Source organism: Mobula hypostoma, chromosome 6 (genome assembly GCF_963921235.1).
Source record: "Mobula hypostoma chromosome 6, sMobHyp1.1, whole genome shotgun sequence".
In the NCBI taxonomy this organism is placed as follows: Eukaryota; Metazoa; Chordata; class Chondrichthyes; order Myliobatiformes; family Myliobatidae; genus Mobula; species Mobula hypostoma.
In genome coordinates, this window is record NC_086102.1 from 23,097,421 (window position 1) to 23,118,375 (window position 20,955).

The 20,955-nt window shown below is 44.7% G+C and overlaps 1 protein-coding gene across 2 annotated transcripts in view; it reads right to left on the minus strand.

Moving 5' to 3' along the window:
- LOC134347866 (cell adhesion molecule DSCAM-like) overlaps positions 1-20,955 on the minus strand; it is an 804,792-nt gene that overhangs the window by 81,604 nt on the left and 702,233 nt on the right. For both annotated transcript variants that reach the window (XM_063050412.1, XM_063050413.1), the window contains 3 exons: positions 19,895-20,058; positions 12,499-12,597; positions 9,299-9,487 (listed from right to left, as the gene is read on the minus strand). In XM_063050412.1, coding sequence (XP_062906482.1) covers positions 9,299-9,487; positions 12,499-12,597; positions 19,895-20,058 — 452 coding nt within the window. The remainder of the gene's footprint in view (positions 1-9,298; positions 9,488-12,498; positions 12,598-19,894; positions 20,059-20,955) is intronic.

Genomic DNA, 20,955 nt, shown 5'->3' on the forward strand with positions numbered 1-20,955 from the left:
TAGGCAAGGGGTTACTGTAACAGCCAGACAGCTTCATATCAGAATCAGAGTCAGGTTTAATATTACTGGCACATGTCGCGAAATTTGTTCTTTTTCAGCAGCAGTACATTGGAATACATAATAATAAAAAACTATAAATTACAATAAATAATTGTATATATAAATTAAATAAGTAGTGCAAAAACAGAGGTAGTGTTCATCAGTTCAATGTCCATTCAGAGGGGAAGAAGCTGTTCCTGAAATGTTGAGTGTGTATCCTTAAGCTCCTTAATGGCAGGGAGGAGAAGAGGGCATGTTCTGGGTCTTTTGAAGGTGTCCTCATTGCCGGGGAGGCTAGTGCCCATGATGGAGCTGGCTGAGTTTCTAATTCTCTGCAGTTCCTTTCCAGTCCTGTGCAGTGGCCCCTCCATACCAGGCGATGATGCAGCTATTCAGAATGATCTCCACAGTGCACCTGTAGAAATTTGCAAGTGTCCGGGCGCAAGATTGAGGAATGTGCCAATATTTGGCCAACTTAGGTGCAGGGCCAGGTTGAAAAGGTCAGGTACGGGCCAAATCAAGGCGGAGGGGCATGGCCCCAAGAGCAAAGAGTGAACTGATGTTTGGCTGATATAAGGCAATGGCAAATTGAGAAAGTTGGGCTGTCGGGGCCAGAGGCAAGGAATGGGCCAGTGTTCAGCTCACTGCTCTGTAAAGTTTAATCGGCTCTGCATGGAATAGAGGCTGTGGCTGGCAAGTAATGAACTCCTGGACCTATTGCAGTGATAAACTGGTTTCATGGCTGTGAACTCACTTTCATTACACTTTGCTCTGAGTGTTATTTCTTTATTTTTTATTGTTTGCACAATTTGTTCTTTTTTTTTGCACATTGGGCGTTTGATAGTCTTTTTTAATAGGTTCAGTTGGGTTTCATTGTTTTTGTGGCTGCCTGTAGGAAGACAAATTTCAAGGTTTTATATAGTATAAATACTTTGATAATAAATATACTTTGTACCTTGACACACCAAGTCTCCTCAAACTCTGAATGAAATACAGCCACTATCATGCCTTCTTTGTTATCAATATGTTGGGCCCAGGATAGAACCTCAGAGATGTTGACACCAAGGAACTTGAAACTGTTCACCCTTTCCACTGCTGATCCCTCTCTGAGGACTGGTGTGAGTTCCCTCAACTTTCCCTTCCTGAAGTCCACAATCTTGGTCTTACTGGCATTGAGTGTAAGCTCGTGGCTGCGACACCACTCAATTAGCTGGTACATCTCGCTCCTGTACGCCTTCTCGTCTCCATCTGAGATTCTGCCAACCATGATTATATTACCAGCAAATTTAAAGATGGCATTTGAGCTCTGTCTAGCCACACGGTCACGGGTGCAGAGCAGTGGGATAAGTACTCATCCCTGAGGAGCGCCAGTGTTGATCATCAGCGAGGAGGACATATCATTACCATACAAATTGTTGTATTCCAGTTAAGAAGTTAACGATCTAATTGCAGAGGGAGGTACAAAGGCCTAGATTCTGTAGTTTATTAATCAGGACTATAGGAATGATGGCGTTAAACAATGAGCTATTGTCAATGAACTGCATCCTGACATAGGTGTTTGTGTTGTCCAGGTGATTAGATTAGATTAGATTAGATTAGATTATGAGGACACGCAGTCCCCTTTTATTGTCATTTAGTAATGCATACATTAAGAAATGATACAATGTTTTTCCAGAATGATATCACGGAAACACATGACAAACTGACTTAAAAACTAACAAAAACCACATAATTATAACATATAGCTACAACAGTGCAAAACAAAACCGTAATTTGATAAGAACAGACCATGGCTCGGTAAAAATCTCAAAGTCTCTCGAAAGTCCCATCATCTCACGCAGACGGTAAACCTCCAGCACCGGAAACTTGCTGGCGCAGCATACTGGAAGCATCCAACCACAGTCCGGCTCCGAGTACGTCCGAAAACTCCGAGCCTCCAACCAGCTCTCCGATCTAAGGCCACGTGACGAGCCATTGAGATTGCATCTGCCAAGGCATATTGTGGTGATAGTCAAATTGCAGTGGGTCCAGGTCCTTGCTTAGGCAGGAGTTAATTCTAGCCACGAGTAACCTCTCAAAGCATTTCATGTGAATGCTACTGGATGATAGTCATTGAGGCAGCTCACACTACCCTACTTGGGCACTGGTATAATTGTTGCCCTTTTAAAGCAGGTGGGATCTGCTAATGATCTTAATGATCTTATTGGATGTGATTCTGTAATTGTTGGAGCCTGTTTGGAGATCATCCAGTTCTCTGTAGTCTCCGAGAGGCAGAGGCAACATGTGCACACCTCATGGTGGGCAGGTTGTGAGATGGGGCATGAGCCAATGTTCGACTCTACTTAGCTGATTAAAGCGACGAGGGAGATTGAAGTACGAAGGCGAATGTGGAAGGTGAGCGCCAGCTGCCTGCCTTCTGGTAGCTGTGCTGCTGAAGAGCAGAGAGTCTGCTGTCGTACCTGGAGAATGCTGCCCAGGTTTTCTGCGTTTTGGATATGGACTTGGACTGTAGACTTCCCCCCCAGTCTTATAGTTTTTTATATTTTGCAATTTTCGCCCGATCTTCCTCACTTTGTTTTATGAGGTGAGTGGGTATTTGGCGGTCGAAGTGCCTGTTCTGTTTTATGCATTTTTTGTATGGGGGGGGAGTTTGGTTTGGGGTTTGACGATCATGCTTTCTTTCTCTTCTTTCTTGGGCTCAAGGCTACCCGGAGGAGAAGAATTTCAGAGTTGTATACTTTGATAATAAATGAACCTTTGGTATGTCACATCATAGGAGGAGTGAGGCTCAGCCCGACATCGCAATAGCTGAAGTCATCAAAAGAATAGGCTAGAGTTAACCAAGGGGTGTTGAACAAGCATGGCTCCACACGTGTTACATTCAACTACTGAACTATCACAAAAAAACAAAGCAAAATACTGAGGGAGTGTGATGAAAAGTTAATTAAATATTAAAACCTAATGTATAGTATTTCCCCTTGGACAGTAGTACTCATTGCACCATTTTCCCAAATTCTCCTATTATTCCATTATCTCCTTTCAACAAAAAGTGACCATTCCTCCCATCTGGTTTATGCTGCTCCTGTTACTCACCCACTTATTCAAGCCCATCCACTCTCAGATGCCCATTAACTCCTTTCTGATTCTCCCACCAGTGGCCAGTTAGCCTACTGAGTGCCCATCTTTCGGATGTGGGAGAAAACCAAATCACCCAGGAGAACTCAATCACAGGGAGGACATGAAATCTCTTCACAGCCAAAACTAACAATCAGAAGTGGAACATTTCCTTCGAAGGTGTGAGGCAGCAGCTCCACTTACTGTGGCACTGTGCTGTTCATGCAATAGTGACAGAACATTGTATCTCCCTCTGAAATTCAATCCTAGTGACTGGAACAGAGGTGAATTTCAGAAACTGAGTACAGGTCCTCTCCAGCTTACCCAACTTATGTACAACCCGTACATACGACCAAGTGTCAGGGAGACCTGAAGGATGGATTTGCCAGCTACTACATAGCTGCAGGCATCTTCTCCTGCCTGGGAGGTTGGCTTGAATCCACCTCTTCAAACAGCGAACTGTTCGGGCTGCTAACAGTTCACAGAAATGAACCTTGCTATTTCCTGGGGAAAGACCTGCACTGTAATGTTGTATGTTTAGAGCTAGAGATGGGAATGAGTTTCTAGAGGACAGTGTGTTCTCTTTTAATTCCCACTTGCAACAGTCTAGAGGAGTAAGAAGAGGGTAAAGTTCATTCACCAGCACTCTGAACTGATCCTACGACCTGCAGACTCACTCTCAAAGGCTCTTTACAGCTCATGTTCTCAGTTCTATTTTCTTATTTACAGTTTGTCTTCTTTTGCACATTAGTTGTTTGTCAGTATTTTCTGCTTAGGTATAGTTTTTTTGCAAAATTATATCTGGGAGAAATTCAGAGTTCAGCAGAGGAGGACAAAGGGCTTAATTAGGAAGGGGAAAAAAGATTATGAGAGAAAACTGGCGGGGAACATAAAAACGGACTGTAAAAGCTTTCATAGATATGTAAAAAGGAAAAGACTGGTAAAGACAAATGTAGGTCCCCTGCAGACAGAAACAGGTGAATTGATTATGGGGAGCAAGGACATGGCAGACCAATTGAATAATTACTTTGGTTCTGTCTTCACTAAGGAGGACATAAATAATCTTCCAGAAATAGTAAGGGACAGAGGGTCCAGTGAGATGGAGGAACTGAGTGAAATACATGTTAGTAGGGAAGTGGTGTTAGGTAAATTGAAGGGATTGAAGGCAGATAAATCCCCAGGGCCAGATGGTCTGCATCCCAGAGTGCTTAAGGAAGTAGCCCAAGAAATAGTGGATGCATTAGTGATAATTTTTCAAAACTCGTTAGATTCTGGACTAGTTCCTGAGGATTGGAGGGTGGCTAATGTAACCCCACTTTTTAAAAAAGGAGGGAGAGAGAAACCGGGGAATTATAGACCGGTTAGCCTAACGTCGGTGGTGGGGAAACTGCTGGAGTCAGTTATCAAGGATGTGATAACAGCACATTTGGAAAGCGGTGAAATGATCGGACAAAGTCAGCATGGATTTGTGAAAGAAAAATCATGTCTGACGAATCTCATAGAATTTTTTGAGGATGTAACTAGTAGAGTGGATAGGGGAGAACCAGTGGATGTGGTATATTTGGATTTTCAAAAGGCTTTTGACAAGGTCCCACACAGGAGATTAGTGTGCAAACTTAAAGCACACGGTATTGGGGGTAAGGTATTGGTGTGGGTGGAGAATTGGTTAGCAGACAGGAAGCAAAGAGTGGGAATAAACGGGACCTTTTCAGAATGGCAGGCGGTGACTAGTGGTGTACCGCAAGGCTCAGTGCTGGGACCCCAGTTGTTTACAATATATATTAATGACTTGGATGAGGGAATTAAATGCAGCATCTCCAAGTTTGCGGATGACACGAAGCTGGGTGGCAGTGTTAGCAGTGAGGAGGATGCTAAGAGGATGCAGGGTGACTTGGATAGGTTGGGTGAGTGGGCAAACTCATGGCAGATGCAATTTAATGTGGATAAATGTGAAGTTATCCACTTTGGTGGCAAAAATAGGAAAACAGATTATTATCTGAATGGTGGCCGATTAGGAAAAGGGGAGGTGCAACGAGACCTGGGTGTCATTATACACCAGTCATTGAAAGTGGGCATGCAGGTACAGCAGGCGGTGAAAAAGGTGAATGGTATGCTGGCATTTATAGCGAGAGGATTCGAGTACAGGAGCAGGGAGGTACTACTGCAGTTGTACAAGGCCTTGGTGAGACCACACCTGGAGTATTGTGTGCAGTTTTGGTCCCCTAATCTGAGGAAAGACATCTTTGCCATAGAGGGAGTACAAAGAAGGTTCACCAGATTGATTCCTGGGATGGCAGGACTTTCATATGAAGAAAGACTGGATGAACTGGGCTTGTACTCGTTGGAATTTAGAAGATTGAGGGGGGATCTGATTGAAACGTATAAGATCCTAAAGGGATTGGACAGGCTAGATGCAGGAAGATTGTTCCCGATGTTGGGGAAGTCCAGAACGAGGGGGTCACAGTTTGAGGATAGAGGGGAAGCCTTTTAGGACCGAGATTAGGAAAACCTTCTTCACACAGAAAGTGGTGAATCTGTGGAATTCTCTGCCACAGGAAACTGTTGAGACCAGTTCATTGGCTATGTTTAAGAGGGAGTTAGATATGGCCCTTGTGGCTACAGGGGTCAGGGGGTATGGAGGGAAGGCTGGGGCGGGGTTCTGAGTTGGATGATCAGCCATGATCATAATAAATGGCGGTGCAGGCTCGAAGGGCCGAATGGCCTACTCCTGCACCTATTTTCTATGTTTCTATGTTTCTTTTTCCCCTGTAAATCCCTGCAAGAAAATGCATATGGTAACTTATTGTTATGAACGTTGATAATAAATTTACTTTGAACTTTGAAGCACAGAAGGAATAGATATCTGTTCCAGCAAGCAAAAGGTTAAAGTAATCACTCATTCCTGACCTCTTGTAGTCTTTTGCTCTGTACAGCCCGTTCAGTTCGGTTACTATAGAAACTCGAGTACCGCTTGAAGGCAAAATGCGGCAGTTACAATGAAGCGTGTGTATAGTCAGGCTGCAAGAAGCCTCTCTATAGCAGGTAAATGAAGTAAATGGCAGCTGATTTTTGAGTGCAGGTTTGCAGTTCATTGTCAGTCTTGGCAGAGTGTTCCATCTTCCTTCTTCATCCTTCCTCAGTGCTGTCAGCTGCTGAGCTGTAAACCCCCGAGTATTACCTGTCCTCTGACAGGTTATCCAAGCTGCTGCCCTTTATCTCTGAATCGAGGCAATCTATCTCTGCTCATTGGTGGCAAATGGGCATCAGCTGCTGGTTATGCTTAACCTCTCCAGCATCCGCTTAGATTAAAGATTAGTTTTATCTTTCACATTTACCCACTGAAGCATTGAAACATACAGTAAAAGGCATAATTTGTGTCAATGACCAACACAGTCCAGAGATGTGCTGGAGGCAATTGCAAGTGTGTTGCCATGATTCTGCTGCCAGTCTACCATACCCACAGCTTACTCACCCTAACCCATACATCTTCTGGAATGTGGGAGGAAACGGAGCACCCAGAGGAAACCCACACAGTCACGGGAAGAACGTAAACCTCTTTGGAGACACTGACAGGAATTGAACCCTGATCTTCCAATTGTAGGTGCTGTAAAGGGATACGCACTGCCTGCCCCAGGTCAGTGGAACTGAATATACAACACAAAAAAGACTGCACACAGCCATTTTCGCAAGGTTAAGACATTAAGAACTAGAGGACAGAGTTACAGGCTAAGAGGGGAGAGATTTAATTGAGATCTTATTTTCACCCAGTGTGACCAGTATATGGAATGAGCTGCCAGAGGAAGTGGTTAAGGCAGGTAAATTAATAACATTTAAAAGACATTTGGACAGGTTCAGAGATAGCAAAAGTTTCGAGGGATAATGGCCAAAGGCAGGAAATGGAGTTAGTTTAGATGGCAATTGTCTCTGTCCATGTAAACACAAAATAATCTGCAGATGCTGGGGTCAAAGCAACACTCACAACACGCTGGAGGAACTCAGCAGGTCGAGCAGCATCCGTGGAAACGATCAGTCAACGTTTCGGGCCGGAACCCTTCATCAGGACTGAAGAGGGAAGGGTCAGAGGCCCTATAAAGAAGGTGGGGGGAGGGTGGGAAGGAGAAGGTTGGTAGGTTCCAGGTGAAAAACCAGTGAGGGGAAAGATAAAGGGGTGGGGGAGGGGAAGCAGGGAGGGGATAGGCAGGAAAGGTGAAGGAGGAATAGGGGAAAACACAATGGGTAGTAGAAAGAGGCAGAACCATGAGGGAGGGGGCAGAGTGAAATAGGGATGCGGGAAGGGAGGGGGAGGGAATTACTGGAAGTTGGAGAATTCAGTGTTCATACCAAGGGGCTGGAGACTACACAGACGGTATATGAGGTGTTGCTCCTCCAACCTGAGTTTAGCCTCATCATAGCAGTAGAGGAGGCCATGTATGGACATATCTGAATGGGAGTGGGAAGCAGAGTTGAAGTGGGTGGCTACTGGGAGATCCTGTCTGTTGTGGCGGACGGAGCGGAGGTGCTCGACGAAGCGGTCCCCCAATCTGAGTCGGGTTTCACCGATGTAGAGGAGGCCGCACCGGGAGCACCAGATGCAATAGATGACCCCAACAGACTCACAAGTGAAGTGTTGCCTCACCTGGAAGGACTGTTTGGGGCCCTGAATGGTGGCAAGAGAGGAGGTGTAGGGACAGGTGTAGAACTTATGCTTACAGGGATAAGTGCCAGATGGGAGATCCGTGGGGAGGGATGTGTGGATCAGGGAGTCGCAGAGGGAACGATCCCTGTGGAAAGCGGAGAGGGGTGGAGAGGGAAAGATATGCTTAGTGGTGGGGTCCTGTTGAAGGTGGCGGAAGTTGCAGAGGATCCTCCCGGCACTTATCCCTGTAAGCGTAAGTGCTACACCTGTCCCTACACCTCCTCTCTTGCCACCATTCAGGGCCCCAAACAGTCCTTCCAGGTGAGGCAACACTTCACTTGTGAGTCTGTTGGGGTCATCTATTGCATCCAGTGCTCCCAGTGCGGCCTCCTCTACATCAGTGAAACCCGACGCAGATTGGGGGACTGCTTCGTCAAGCACTTCCGCTCCGTCCGCCACAACAGACAGGATCTCCCAGTAGCCACCCACTTCAACTCTGCTTCACATTCCCATTCGGATATGTGGTCTACATACATGGTCTACTCTACTGCCATGATGAGGTTAAACTCAGGTTGGAGGAGCAACACCTCATATACCGTCTGGGTAGTGTCCAGGCCCTTGGTATGAACATCGAATTCTCCAACTTCCGGTAATTCCCTCCCCCTCCCTTCCCCCATCCCAGTTTCACTCTGCCGCCACCCCCAGCTGCCTATCACCTCCCTCATGGTTCCGCCTCCTTCTACTACCCATTGTGCTTTCCCCTATTCCTTCTTTACCTTTCCTGCCCATCCCCCACCCCCTTATCTTTCCCCTTACTGGTTTTTCACCTGGCACCTACCAGCCTTCTCCTTCCCACCCTCCCCCTACCTTCTTCCCCTCTGCCCCTTCCCTCTTCAGTCCTGACGAAGGGTTCCGGCCCGAAACATTGACTGATTGTTTCCACGGATGCTGCCCGACCTGCTGAGTTCCTCCAACGTGTTGTGAGTGTCTCTCTCCGTGATGAGTTGCAACAGGTCAGTTGATATGAGGCAGTCAATCAGGGCCAGTGATCGCTTCTTGGCCTTGTTGGGTAAGATCAAGTGTAGTCAATCAGTGGCACTTAATTCCATTCACTGGAACTGTGAGGTCCAGGAGAAACAGCCAGTTGGATTGATAGTGTCCTTTTGTTTATTAACAATGTCCTAAGGTGCTTAGCAAGAGAATTAGGAGATAAAATTTGACCCCTGTTCACATAAGATGATAACAGCCAGTTGGGTCTAAAAGTCATGCAGGTTAAGATGCTTTGAGGAGTGACTTAAATGGGTCAATATACAGAGGGGGTAGGAACTGGGAAGATGAAGGACTGTGAAACAGGGAGAGAGAGAAATAGATTGTGTAAATGACAATGGGGAAGAGGAAAGGGGGAGATGAAAATCCAGCAGTTTGGAAGTGTTGAAAATAGGGAGATCGTTAAGTTCCTTTATGTAGAGAGCGAATAGTTTTCTGCTATTTGGATAAAGAGTCCTGTACCTTTCCCATGTGTTTTGGCCTCAATGATTTCACTGATGCGTCCTGGTCCCACTCCATTCTGTGCTGTCAAGGTGAATTTGTACCATGTCCCACACTTCAGGTTCTCCAGACGATATGAGCGCTCACTGGGGCTGATGGGAAAGCTGCCCCATTGCTCACTGTTGTCCTCCGAGTACTGCAGGATGTAACCTTCAGAAGAGAACAGCACACATTCATCACCAGCAAACTGAGGGGATTGCTTATGAGCAAATAAAAATCAAGTGTGTCCATCAGCAGATTCACAACAGAATCCAAGTTAGAGTATAGAGAATGGCCAGGGCTTTCCCAATTCCCTTTCAGTGCTGTGGCAATTAGTTCTTGCAACACCCAGTTTTATTAGGAAATATTTTCTGTCCTGCTCCATCATATTCTGTGTTTATGGTGTTCCAGACGATAAACCTGGCTGAGAAATTGGATCTGTTAATGAGATGGCTCTGTACCGTGACTACAAATCAATTCATTTGGGAAATAATCGGGATTCTAGCCAGCTCAAAGGATCATGGGAAATAATGGCAGCTTACTGTGATAAGTTAATTAAACTCCAGCTCATCAGAATGTTCAACGTTCCCCTTTGATCTACTCCTGTAGCCAGATCACAGCTCAGAAAATGGGCTGCTTGACAAAATTGAATCCCTTTGCGAACCTCAGCCTGAAGGCCAACCATACAGTCCATGGAAGACTGGCATCCTCAACGTAACCTGCTCAATTCTGGGAGCATCTGCTCCATACTCCAGCCAGACCTGGTCTTCCATGTAACCTCTGACCCCACTCATGGCTGGAATGTGGAAGTGTTTCTCACTGGGAGGCAGTACGAACAAGTCGTAAAATAAAACTTTTCTTTTCATGGGCAATCTTTTCACCAAAGAACAAAGATAAACTAAAACATTTTCTTTTACCAAATTGTAATTTTTTTCTTAAAGCAAGTTAAAATTGAACCCACTTGGAGGTTAGACCTCAGAAACAGACACCTGGAGCCATCAAATCATAATCAGAATTAGGTTTATCATCACTGATTTATATGTTGTAATATTTGTTGTTTTGCAGAGCACTGAGTGCAATACATAAAAAATACTGCAAACTGCAATAAGAAACACATAAAAGTAAGTAGTGTAAAAAGAAAGCAAAATAATGAGGCAGTCAGTAATGGTGGTTGATATTAGCCTTCTCCTCGCTTCCTTCTCTGAAAACAAGGCATTAGAAGAACTTAGTAGGTCAAGCAGCATCTGTGAAGGCAATCATAAACACAAGGAATTCTGTGGATGCTGGAAACGCGTACGAAATGCCATGGTAGCGCAGTGGTTAGTATGGAACTATTACCACTGGGCATTCTGGAGCGTGGAGGTCAATTCTGTGCTGAATGTAAGGAGTTTGTACATTCTCCCCCAGTCCAAAGACCTAGCAGATGCCAGGTTAATTGGTCATTGTAAATCGTCTTGTGATGAGGGTAGTGTTAAATAGGTGGGTTGCCAGGCAGTTTGGCTCATTAGGGCTGGAAGGGTCTGTTCCACACTCTGTCTCTAAATAAATAAAATGCTGGAGGACCTCAGCAGGTCAGGCAGCATCAATGGAGAGGAATAGAGTTAATGTTTTGGGCCATAAGGCTGGAGGCTACCCAGAGGGAGCAAACTGTAATAGGGAGCACTTCCTGGTGATCAACCATTTTAATTCCACTTCCCATTCCAATATGTCAGTCCATGGTTTCCTCTACTGCTATGATTAGGCCACACTCAGGCTGGAGGAGCAACACCTCATATTCTGTCTGGGTCGCCTCCAACCTAAAGGCATAAACATTTAATTTTTCCAACTTTTGGTAATTTCTCCTCACCCTCTCTCTCCTGTTTCATTCCTCATCCTGACTCCATTCTTACTCTGTCTCTTATCTCTCTATCACCTCTCTTTGGTTCCCCTCCCCTTCTCTTATCCCCTCATCCACTATCTTCTCCTGTCAGATTCCTTCTTCTTCAGCCCTTTACCTCTTCTACCATCATCTCCCAGCTTTTCACTTTATCCCCCTCCTCTGCATAACCCTCAGCTGTCTTCACCTTTCACCTTCCAGCTTGTAGTCTCTCCCCTTCTCTCAGTTTCTTGTTTTGGCTTCTTCCCCTTTCCTTTCCAGCCCTGATGATGGGACTCAGCCCAAAGTGTTCCAGTTTGAGACCCTACATCGGGATTGAGAAGGGTTGCTGGTAGGTAGTAGATTACTGGCCAGTAGGTGATACCAGGTGAGGAAAGAATGATGGACAAGTGGAACCAGGAGGGAGAAGATGGATGAGTGAGATGAGCAAAGGGTGAAAAAATGAGGTGGGGGGACAGAACTGAGACAGTGTGGGTTACCATCCCCTCTCCCACTATTTCCCCTCTACTGCTATGAGCAAGCAATCCTGCTCAGAGTTGCTGTGGGTTTGTATCCAAAATGTTGACTTGCACCCTTTTGCCTCTACAGCTGCTGCTTGTCCTGTCAAATTCTTCCAGTGCTCTGCTCTTGTTCCAGAGTTCCACACCTGCAGTCTCTTCCTTTTTCTTTCTTGCTAGCAGGGTGGAGTGGCTTCTGCGAAGTAGTTGTTTGTATTTTATTAATTACCTGTCAGTGGTGCTGCTGGCAAAGCTGCCATGTATTGTCCATCCATTTTTCAACTCCTCCCTTCTCTTTCCCTCCTTTTTTCCCTGTCTGTCTGCCTCTCTCCCCATCCTCTTTCTCTCTCACTACCCTCTCTTTTCCTCTTTCTTCCTCTCTATATGTTTGTCTCTTTCCCTTTCCTCCTTCTTTTTCTCTCTCTCCACTCTTTTCCTCTCTCTCTGCCTGTCTTTCTTCTCCACCTCTTTCTTTCTCCCTCTCTCCCTCTCTTTCTTCTCCTAGTTTTCATTGGTGTCTCTGGAATCATTAGGATGAGGTGAAGAGAAAACTTCCTCCCCTGAAGGACACTGGTGAATTAACTAGATTTGTATGACTCTTTTCATGGATTGATGCTGGCTTCTTATTCGAGATTTATTTAAATACTATGATCTTAAAATTCCCCACCCATTGTGGTGGGATTCAAACTCGTGCCTCCAGATCACTCGCTCAGATCTCTTAACCACTATGCTTCACGCCATACTGTAATGCAACCACAGTGAAGAAAGGTTGTGTTCACCACAGAATGGATTTCTTGAAGGCCTCCTACCTCGAATGGAGCTCCCACCATTGTCACCCGGTATCCAGGAAAGTGTGATGGAATTGGAGGTCGTCTTGGACACTGTTAGACGTGGTTGGTCTGGGGGAACTGTTGGAAAGAAAGTATGGATACAGGGTTAGGATAAGCATGAAAAGGGCCCACTCTTCTGTACTATGCATGTCCGTACCCACGTCCTTCAACAGATGCTAAGTGCAGAACACCCTAACAAGTTGCATCACTGCATGGTATGGAAACTGCACTGCGGTGGACAGGAAGTCTCTACAACAGGTAGTCAAACCTGCCCAATGCATCACTGGCACTAGCCTGCCCACCATCAAGGATATACATATATTCAGAAAGCTGCCAGAGAAAGGCCAATAACATTATGAAGGATCCCACTCTCCCTGCTTATACACTCTTTGTCCCATTCCCATCAGGGAGGAGGCCACATAGCATTCACACCAAGACCACCAAACTCACAAAACAATTACTTACCCCTAATAGTAAGGCTGATCAACACCTCTACCCATCAACCAATCCCACCACCACTTCTTTATCATTTCCTGTCAGAGTCAACTTATGTACAGGCAGTTTATGGTGGTGGCTGCCCATCATGACCAACGGTGACAGGAAACCTGTGTGGGAGAGTTTTTAAAGTGAAAAAACCATTGCACTGGGGCAGTTCCACGCTCTCAACCTCGGAAGTCCAGGTCCAGTGGTACGAACAAATGCCACAAACTGGTTGTACAATCAATCTATGTAGAACATAGAAACATAGAAAACGTACAGTACAATACAGGCCCTTCGGCCCACAATGCTGTGCCGAACACGTACTTACTTTAGAAGTTACCTAGGGTTATCCATAGCCCTCTGTTTTCCTAAGCACCATGTACCTATCCAGGAGCCTCTTAAAAGACCCTATTGTATCTGCCTCCACCACCGTCACCGACAGCCCATTCCACACACTCACCACTCCCTGTGTAAAAAAACATACCCCTGACATCCCCACTGTACCTACTTCCAAGCACCTTAAAACTGTGCCCTCTTGTGCTAGCCCTTTCAGCCCTGGGAAAAAGCCTCTGACTATCCACACGATCAATGCCTCTCATCATCTTATACACCTCTATCAGGTCACCTCTCATCCTCCGTCGCTGCAACGGCCTTGTAAATCTCCTCTGCACCCTTTCTATAGTTTCCGCATCTTATGTACATAAGCTATCTTATGTATTTATATTTATTGTGTTATTATTATTGTATCCTTTATCTTACTATGTATTTTGTGCTGCATCGGATCCAGAGAAACAATTATTTTGTTCTTCGTTACGCTTGTGTACTGGAAATGACATTAAATAATCTTGAATCTTCAATCTTCTGTATATCATTCACAAGTGAACAGATAGTATTTCCTTCACCACAGGCAACAGAGGTTCTTTATTATGTTATTAAAAATCATTACCTTCAGTTAATTTTGTACTGCACAGGAGGTCTCCTCGGTTAATCTTAGATCTACATGTGCACTGATAACTGTAAGTGCTTACCTAATTCTTAAGCATTAGCCAAGAGCAAAAAGGGTGATACCCAGCCATTTGGCATGAGGTTACAAGAGATGCAATGTACTGTCCATCCGTGCCATCTTTGCTAAATAGACTTCTGACTATCGCAAGTTTACAGGTGTTGTGGCTTTTAGTGACCTTGCTCAATGCACTGCTCTGACATTCAGTTTTACAAAGAAATTAGAAAACAATTGGCAATGGGGTGGGGTAGGTGGAGAAGAGAAGGGTAGGAGGAGAAGTGGAAACCATGGCTGTAAATGTGTGTGGAGAATGTTATCACTGTCACACTTCGCTTTAGATGTTTCCATCTGCACATTACACATTCTAGTCCATATACTTTCAACTGCCACTTTGTTCCACACCCCTACAGATGAGTTTCATTCTAGGAACTAATTAGTTTGGAAATCAGAACAGATTGTTACTGTCAATATCTGGTGACAGCTTAGTGCTTGGTATCACTGATACAGCCTCAGCATGCGGTCTCTCTAACGTTTTCTCTCAAAACCTGTGGTCACCGATTACCCTTTATACTCAGGTCAGTAATAAGCCCTCAATGTCCTCAATGCCCGGGGTCAGAAACCCACCCTCAAACGATAAACCTCATTGTGCCTGAGTTCACTAATACGGCTTCTGTGCCCGAGCTGACTAACCAGTCGTTAATGCCTGGGATCACTCACACATATCCTCAGTACCCAAAGTCGTTGAGCCCACCCCACATCCCCCAACATCCAAACCTTTATATTCTCAATAAAATCACCAAATTTCTTGTATTCGGTCACAGCTGTGATTTCACTGTTGTTGTAATCTGTTTGTTCTCATTTTTGTAAGTCACCTTATTGTGGGTTCCCCAATTATGAGTCATATTGTACTTTATACAGCCTATTCTGTGTATTACGCTATGTATTACACATCCCTACCAATCCACTACCTCATACAATGCATTTTAGTCTGTACTCGCTGGAATTCAGAAGAATGAGAGGAGATCTTATAGAAACATATACAATTATGAAAGGGATAGATAAGATAGAGGCAGGAAAGTTGTTTCCACTGGTAGGTGAGATGAGAACTAGGGGACATAGCCTCAAGAATCAGGGAGTAGATTTAGGATGGCGATGATGTGGAACTGCTTTTCCCAGAGAGTGGTGAATCTGTGGAATTCTCTGCCCAATGAAGCAGTGGAGGCTGCCTCAGTAAATATATTTAAGACAGGGTTGGATAGATTTTTCCATAGTAGGCGAATTAAAGGTTATGGGGAAAAGGCAGGTAGGTGGAGATGTGTCCATGGCCAGATCAACCATGATCTTATTGAATGGCAGAGCAGGCCAGATGGTCTACTCCTGCTCCTATTTCTTATGTTCTTATGTGCCTTAGTGTGCACTTTCCATATTGCAGACTATGTTTGGCCTGGTGGTCTCAGGCCTAATGTATCACATTGTTCAGTCACGGTCTGATATGGTAATTGGAGATTCAGAGCCCAACCTCCTGCTACTACCATTACCGTGATGGTACAAGGAGGTCAACTATCTCCAATTGTCCTATTCCTTATGGGGAATATTTGGTACCTTCTACCATGTACCACAGACCTGCTCTGACTTATTTGGTGAGGGCAAAATGCTCCACGATTTTGCACTCTGCTCTTACACTCCGCATGATGTGGTAACTCAATGCATGAAAGCATGCAGACACGGTCAAGAGGTTCAGTTATTGTTCAGACCGAACATCAGAATGGGGAAGAAATGTGATCTAAGTGATTTTGACCATGGAATGATTGTTGGTGCCAGACGGGGTGGTTTGAGTACATCAGAAACTGCTGACCTGCTGGGATTATCATGCACAACAGTCAATGGAGTTTACAGAGAATGGTGTGAAAAACAAAGAAAACATCCAGTTCTGTGGGTGAAAATGTCTTGTTAATGACAGAGTCAGAGGAGAATGGTAGAGACTGGTTCAAGTGGTTCAAGCTGACAGCAAGGCTACAGTAACTCAAGTAACCACACATTACAACAGTGGTGTGCAGAACAGCCTCTCTGAATGCACAGCATGTTGAACCTTGAAGTGGATGGGCTACAGCAGCAGAAGACCACGAGCACACACTTGGTGCCACTTTATTAGGTACAGGAGGTACCCAATAAAGAAGCTACTGAGTGTATATTATACATGATCCTCCACTTTACACAGAGCTACCTGTGGAGTATCTTTGCGTCATACTGCCTGTGCTCTGTTATCTATAAATAATCTGTGTTCAACCCAAGCTCTACACCCAGCTCTCCTTGCAGCTCCACCTCAGCAAGTGGGGATTTTGACATACTTGTGTATCCATTTACCACTTAGCCTATAAAACTATCTACTTTAATACTAACATTCCATCATCACTTGTCCAGATCTATAATCTCTCTTGCCATAAGACACCAATGCCATAGGATAATAATTATGAGCGTCAGAACATCAGCTTGGAATTGTTTCTCAAGGTCCTATTCATTCATTTAACGTCACCGTAGGGCCATCAGTAATTAAAAGTGACAACACTCCGCAGAGATTAGAGGCAATATGAAAATACCTGCCTGTCGATTCTCATTAAATTCTCACACATACAGTATATCGATGTCAGAAATGAAGACATTGAAACTTCAAAATCTTTTAATTTTCTTCTGAGCCTCATAGCATTGAGAAAAAGTCAAATTTTCAGATAAAACGAGCAACTGCTAATACACAGCAAACTGATGTTAAATGGAGAGGGCACAGCATCAGTATAGAGGGACGTCTCTTTAGAACAGAGATGGGAAGGAATTTCTTTAGCTGGGGGGTGATGAAACCCAGGGAATTCATTGCCACAGATGGCTGTGGAGGCCAGCTCTTTGGGTATATTTGAGGCAAAGGTTGATAGGTTCTTGATTACTCAAGGTGTCAATTGTTACGGGGAGAAGACAGGAGAATGGGGTTGAGAGGGATAGTAAATCAGCTATGATCACATGGCAGAGCAGACTCACTGAGCCAAATGGCCTAATTCTGCTTCTATCTCTTAAGCAGTTGGGTGCCAGGGTGGAGATACATCTCTACCAAAGGAAGTGTAAGGTGTTCTATCTTTCCACTAGCTTGCAGGTCACCCTTGGGCAAGGTGCAGCACCAGCTTAGCCCCTGATCAGGGTCATGTTAAGTCATGGGAGCTGGTGGTGGATGGTCATATGAGCAGATGGTGCATATTACAGGTCCTGGTTGTGAGACCACTGACTGCAGGCAGACAATCTCGGAAGAGTATTGATAATGGCTGGGGTCACCCTTTTTGTAAAGACACTGCCCGGAAGAAGGAAATGGCAAACCACTTTGGGAGAAAGATTTGCCAAGAACAATCATGATCGCCTCCATCATATGACATGGCACATAATGCTAAAATTTAAAGTAAAGATCCAAGCAATTTGTCCATTGACACAGTGACTAATTATGACAAAATGAACAGTCCAAAGTATCCTGCTGAAGGGTTTTGGCTTGAAATGTTGATAATACTCTTTTCCGTAGATGCTGCCTGGCCTGCTGAGTTCCTCCAGCATTTTGTGTGTGTTGCTTGGATTCCCAGCACTTGCAGATTTCCTCTTGTTTGATGTACAACCGAAACAATAGAGGCATGAACTGATCAACATTAACACTTACACTTAATGCCTTCCTTCCACTACGCCTACCTGTTCCTGTGCTCTGAACCTCCAGCTGCAGTTTAGCTACAGCAGCAGTAACACAGCGTAAGTAACAGTTACAGTAAGATGGAAATTACAATACACTTGGGATCGTGATCACTGAACTCTAGGTCTGGTTAGTCAGACAAGGACAGCATAGCCAGAAACCAGGTGAATGTTGTCTCCTGCTTTCTCGGCCTGAGCTCAGTTGTTTGTAAGGTTGTGGTGCTGCTCGACCCGCTAAGTTCCTCCAGTGGATTTCTTGTTGCTCCCTATTCCAGCTACACTACTACTTGATTGTAGGGTTGTGTAGTAGGAAACGGACAGCCACCAGATCTACTCTGTGCCTTTACTTTCACTGGCAGTGTATGATTAGGGCACCACAGTAGCTTCGCGGTTACAGCTTGGGGCGTACTGGAGTTCAGAGTTCAAGGCCATTGCTGTCGGTAAGGCATTTGTACGTACTACCCATGACTATGTGGGTTTCTTCCAGGTGCTCTAGTCTCCTCTCGCAGTCCAAAGATGTACAAGTTAGTGGGTTAATTGGTCGTTGTAAATTGTCCTGTGATTAGGCTAGATGGCTTGCTGGGTGCTGCAACTCACTGGACGAGAAAGGCCTCTTCTGCACTGTAACTCTAAATATAAAAATATAAATGTGTCTCCACTGGGACCTTCCTCGAGGATTGGGCTTTTCCACAGCATTGTCCTGCGTGGACCCCACTGTACATGGGGAAAATGCTCGCAAAGTACCCATGGCAAGCCTCCTGCCATGCACTCCTGTCCTCGGGAAGGTCGTTGGGGTCTGTGTACGCTCTCATTCACTTTATCAAGCTGCACCATTAGTAGAATTGTTACCTTGACATCAGGCTGAGAGGAGTAACCCTCAGTGGAACTGAAAGGAATTAAAAACAACTAATTAGCAGCAGCTAACGATCTGCTGGAGGAACTCAACGGGTCAAGGGCATCTGTGGGTGGAAAGGAATTTGGAGAGAAGCCTACTCACAAATTATTCCAACCAGTATTCCCTAAATCATTCACCACATTCTGCAAAAAACTGAATCATCAAAAACAAAATATTGGAAGTCTGAAATAAAAGCTGAAACGGCTGAAACTACAAAGCAGGTTAGGATGAAGGTCAGTAATGTGAAACATTAACCCCATTTGTCTCTCCACAGGACTTGGTCTGGCGTACTGAGTGTTTCCAGAACTTTCTAGCTTGATTGCAATTGATGATCCCTTTAAAGGTACAGGATGAATAGGGGGTTTCCAGATGTCGTTATGCGAATCTCCTGTGTAGCGTGGGTGTGCGACTGCTTGTTGCAAGATGCAGAGGTGTAGTCCAATTTAACAGTGCTGACGTCAAATTAACATTGCACACTGACAAGAGACGGAGGAGGAGAATTCCCAAGGGAAAGAGACAGAGATGGAGGGAAAGAGAATCACATAGAGAGGGGAGTAAGAGAAAGAGGGAGAGAGAGACAGAGAGAGAGAAATACAGAAAGAAAATCAGAATCAGGTTTATTATCACTGGCATATGTCGTGAAATTTTGTTGTTATGTGGCAGCAGTATATTGCAGTACATATTAATAACTGTAAATTACAGTAAGTATGTATATTAAAAAAAATAAATAAGTACTGCAAAAAAGTAGTGAGGTAGTGTTCATGGGTTTAATACTTATTCAGAAACTGGATGGCAGAGGGGAAGAAGCTGTTCCTGAATCACTGAGTCTGTGCCTTCAGGCTCCTGTACCTCCTCCCTAATGGTAGCAATCAGGGATGGCAGCAAGAGAAAGGGTGAGTGAGAAAGAAAAGCAGCCAGAGTAAGAGAAGGAGAAAGAAACACTAAAAGAGAGTAAGACAGTTTGAGAGATAATTTAAAGCATTGAGATTGATCCCTTTTTGCTCTTTGATTGGTTGAGTTTGTTGTCCTGGGGTTCTGGAGTGGTTTGGAAAGGAACGGTGAATTCCACTTTCTGCTCATTGTCCACCTGCTTCTTCTGGGAAACAGCCTTCAGCAAATACTCAGCATCAACATGGCTAGCTGTGGCATGGCTCACGGTAATCCACCTCACCACTAATCAAACAGAGATAAATGAGGCCTAGAGGCGCATTGTGATGCAGAAAGGGAAGATGGAAGGAATAATAGTATAAAGGTTCCACTGTACCTCTTCACCGGGTTTCACTCACCTTGCACCTGAAGGTTGAGGAGAATTTCGTCTGATCCCCAGCTGTTACTGGACATGCAGCTGTAGTACCCAGAATCCTCTGCTTTTACCGTGCGGATAACAAAACTCCCGTTGTTAAAGATGCTCCTGCGCCCATCAGTTACCACAGGGACTGGCGTTCCATTGCTACAAGCCAGCAAACAAATACAGGTATAAACCACCAATAAGTGTTGTTTCTGCTCATCAAATTTTCTTGCAGCACCCTAGTGCGTGCTTCAATACTGTGTAGGTTAGGCCTGTTTTAGGTTCAAATGCCATTCAAATTTTAGTGTCATATGGAGCAAATGGAATCAGGGTGGCAGATTTTCTGAAGAACAGTTGGCTCTGAATGGTTCTGAAGAACCATTTGAGTTTTTACAGCAATTCAGCAGTCTCATTGTTACCGCTAATTATGCATGTTTTTTTTTAATTTTAGCTTCACTGAATTCACTAAATTTAAATTCAGCAGGATCTGTATTGGTGAATTTAATTCATCTCTCCTTATCTACAGTCCAGAGCAACCATGAAAGGGATTTTGTGGACAGTTGGCTAAATCCTCACAGTTTAAGGACGTGAACATCTGGAGTTTGATATTGTACAAAACTGCACATTTGACTGACAAACCACTCAGCACCTTTACTCTCTCCCCCACCAGCGCACTGTAGTAGCAGTCCGTACTGTTTCAAAATGCACCATAGCAAGTCCCCAAAGCTTTCTCTACAGCACTTCCCAAAGCCTCTACACACAAAGAACAGAAAACCAACAGCACAGGGAAATCCCACCACTAGCATGTTCCCCTCCAGGTCACACACTATTACAATACAGAATACAGAACTGTATAGGGCAGAAGCAGGCCTTTCGGCCCACAGTGTCTGTGCTAAACACAATGCTGAACTAACCTAAGTCTCTTCTTCTTGTATGCCATGCATATCCCTTCATCCCTGCATTTTCATGTGCCTCTCTAAAAGTCCCTTTAATGCCACCATTGTATCTGCTTCCACCACTGCCCCTGGCACTGTTCCAGGCACCTACCTCTCTGTGTAA